This window comes from Sinocyclocheilus grahami, unplaced genomic scaffold (assembly GCF_001515645.1).
Source record: "Sinocyclocheilus grahami isolate Dianchi unplaced genomic scaffold, SAMN03320097.WGS_v1.1 scaffold5358.1, whole genome shotgun sequence".
Classification (NCBI taxonomy): domain Eukaryota; kingdom Metazoa; phylum Chordata; class Actinopteri; order Cypriniformes; family Cyprinidae; genus Sinocyclocheilus; species Sinocyclocheilus grahami.
In genome coordinates this window covers 8,029-11,326 of record NW_015510070.1, presented here as the reverse complement: position 1 = coordinate 11,326, position 3,298 = coordinate 8,029, and the positions used below count along the sequence as shown (strand labels likewise).

At 42.3% G+C, this 3,298-nt stretch overlaps 1 protein-coding gene across 2 annotated transcripts in view; it reads left to right on the top strand.

The window, feature by feature from the left end:
• Window positions 1-2,860, top strand: part of LOC107577187 (dual specificity protein phosphatase 1-A-like) — a 3,071-nt gene extending 211 nt beyond the window's left edge. Inside the window, exons 2-5 of one of the 2 annotated variants that reach the window (XM_016263288.1) lie at window positions 9-385; window positions 578-726; window positions 836-1,055; window positions 1,670-2,860. In XM_016263288.1, coding sequence (XP_016118774.1) covers window positions 16-385; window positions 578-726; window positions 836-1,055; window positions 1,670-2,013 — 1,083 coding nt within the window. In that variant the 5' untranslated portion in view covers window positions 9-15 and the 3' untranslated portion in view covers window positions 2,014-2,860. The remainder of the gene's footprint in view (window positions 1-8; window positions 386-577; window positions 727-835; window positions 1,056-1,669) is intronic. The other variant, XM_016263289.1, reaches the window with a different exon arrangement.
• Window positions 2,861-3,298: the final 438 nt, after the last annotated feature.

Here is a 3,298-nt window from a genome sequence, read left to right as displayed (position 1 = left end):
TCGTTTATCTCTACTATGGTCATCATGGAGGTGCCCACCGTCGACTCGGCCTCGCTTCGTGATCTGCTGGAGGGAGATGATCCGGACTGCCTGGTTCTGGACTGTCGCTCGTTTTTCTCCTTCAGCTCGTCTCATATATCGGGCTCTAGTAACGTGCGCTTCAGTACTATAGTACGCCGGAGGGCCAGAGGGGGCCTGGGACTGGAGCACATTGTACCCAACGAGGACAGCAGGAACAGGCTTCTGTCCGGGGAATACCAGAGTGTTGTGTTCCTGGATGACCGCAGTCTGGAGATGGGAGAAGTGAAGAAAGACGGGACTTTAATGCTCGCCGTGAGCGCGTTGTGTCGCAATCCATGTGGAGCAAGTGTATTCCTCCTTAAAGGTACGAAAAGATTCTTCTTAAACTATAATTTGGCCTATTTTGTTATAATACCATTCCTAGTGTAAGGTTTGAACTCGTGTACTGTGAATGGTTGTGTATTAAAAAGTGCGACCAAATGTTTTCTTCAGCTGTTTTCAACTACTGGACACTTAGTTTATTATAAAGTAATGGTTTCTATTTGACTCTTTTTAGGTGGATTCGAGACATTTTCCTCTGAGTTTCCTGAAATGTGTACAAAGCCAGTTCCCCCACAAGGCTTGAGTTTACCTCTGAGCTCTAGCCGCCACTCAAACCCTGCTGACCCCTCCTGTAACTCATGTGCAACCCCTCTGTATGATCAGGTAACCTATACATATTCTTTAAATAAGCAGCTGTGCTGTAAATAAGAGTGATTTTGACTCCTTGCAAGTGAACTTGTCCACTAATTTTCTTTTTGTTTTTTTCTTTTAGGGTGGCCCTGTTGAAATCTTGCCGTTCCTATATTTAGGCAGTGCTTATCACGCCTCCAGAAAAGACATGCTGGACATGTTGGGCATCACAGCCCTTATTAACGTCTCTTCCAATTGCCCCAACCACTTTGAAGACCACTATCAGTACAAGAGTATTCCTGTTGAGGACAACCACAAAGCCAACATCAGTTCCTGGTTCAATGAAGCTATCGAATTTATCGGTGAGTATCATTTTTCGCTGATATTATTCAAACCTCTCTTACGAAACGGATGTCACTATATGAGCAGCTTTGGCAGGCAGGCAGACTCCCAGCCCAACCCCCATTCAGCTGAAGTCTGAATTGAGTTTTTTAAAAGATCCCTCCATTTCGACCAGCTGTACGGCCCAGGCCTGACAGCCACTAAGGCTTACATCATCCTCTCATCCTGTTTAAAGAGGTGCCCCCTTTTCAAATAACACCAGGCTGTGACCTGATCTTTTCATGGGGCAACTGGCTCCGTCTGAATGCTTTGCATCCTTTGTTTAGCCTGAACAAAAGGTAGTGTCTCTGTTGCCCTCCTATCAGATCAGTGCACTTAGCAGGGATGCCACAACCCCCCATTGTGTATTCAGGCCTGTCGGGGGCGGGGGGTGTTTCCCCTCTTAATCAAAGCCCTGCCTGGTTTAACTTTTCCAGTTTCTTTAATGAGATGGCTTCCTTGATTAGCAAGAGTATCATTTGCAATTGAATGTGTGTTTAGAGAAGTTGTTGAAACTGCTTTTGGGTTCCTAATAGGGTTGAGCTGGTTTAATTAAGTTTTAACCAACATACTATTTTTATTTTTTTTCCCACAGATTCTGTACGGAATAAAGGTGGACGCGTCTTCGTTCACTGCCAGGCGGGTATTTCACGCTCCGCTACCATCTGTTTGGCTTATCTGATGCGCACCAACCGCGTCAAACTTGAAGAGGCCTTTGAGTTTGTCAAACAGCGCCGCAGCATCATCTCGCCCAACTTTAGCTTCATGGGGCAGCTTCTGCAATTCGAATCCCAAGTGCTCGCCTCCTCTACGTGTTCCTCGGAGGCAGGAAGCCCCGCCATTAGCAAAAGCAGCACAGTGTTCAATTTCCCCATTCACACAGCGGCCAGCCCTCTTTCCTTCCTGCAGAGTCCCATCACTACCTCGCCCTCCTGCTGAGATCGACTCTTTAAAGTGGTCTGATTCGTTTTCTCACCTCTTGACAGGGGAGAGTTTTATTTATATGATGACTGTATGATCCCTGAGGTGATCTTTCCAGTATTAAGGCTCAGGAACTTTTAGTTCCTGTGTTGCCGCCAATATTCCACGATTGCTCACAATTGTGTGTTGAAGACGATGGCTGATGAAGCCTAGCTCCCCCAGACTGTTTTATCATTTTAACACTGTGGTCCATACTTGCCTTAAAACCTTAGAAAATTTGATGTGACACAAACCAATTTGAAACACTCCGTTTCACCTCCGTGAGAATCTCTCCTTTTAATTTAATTTTTGAATTTGTTGAGTCTGACTATTGATAATCAGGTTTTTGGTTATCTCTTGGCATCGAAAGAAGCCCCGTGTCTTACAGGTTGCTCAGGGATTGTTTTCCTTTGTTGACGACGTTACTATCATTATTTTTTATTAGGAGAGTAGTGTGAGGAGATGGGAAGTTGTTAGACATGAAGGTGCTAATTTTGTTTTTGTTTTTGAACTGTGAATGTAGTTCCGTGTAGGCTCTGCCTTAAGACAATGGAAGTTGAAACAATGAGCCTGTCATGCCTTTTTAGAATGCAATCCAATTCATCAAAATGTTTGTTTGTCCCTAAACAAGCACAGAATACCTCATGTGTCTGTACTGTTGTCAGTCCGTTAAGAGTCCTTCCATAAGCACTACTAACAGGAGTGACTCTTGCGAGGCTGTTTTAATATGTGTGACTATTTATTGACGAAATTAATATATTTCTTATGCTATATTTTTTCATATATTTGTGATACTTGTTGCTGACAATAAAACATTTTTTTCATACATGCAGTCTTATGTGCAGTAATTCCATGACAGTATATATACTGGAGTTGCAAATTTAAGTTGTGTTACATAGATGTTTAATTTGCAGTTATTGTCAAGGCATTAACACTTTACAATAATGTGTCCAAGTGGGGTTGTCCCAGCATTTCAGTATTTGATAGCAATACCAGTGACCTTTATTCCAATACCACAGCAAACATACTCCTTTATTTCAAAAGTAAATTACTAATTACAAATTTTTTTTTAACAGTGATGTTTAATACATTATTGAAAATCAAATGTTTACATTTGGAAGGTATTAAAACACATTGAGCTTATCCTTCTTGTTGAGCCCTAAAGTCAAGTAAAGACACGATAGGGAACATGCTATACAAATGTAGACTGTACAAGCAAGTACAACAGCAAAATCTGGCATAAAACACAAGAAAATAAAGAACA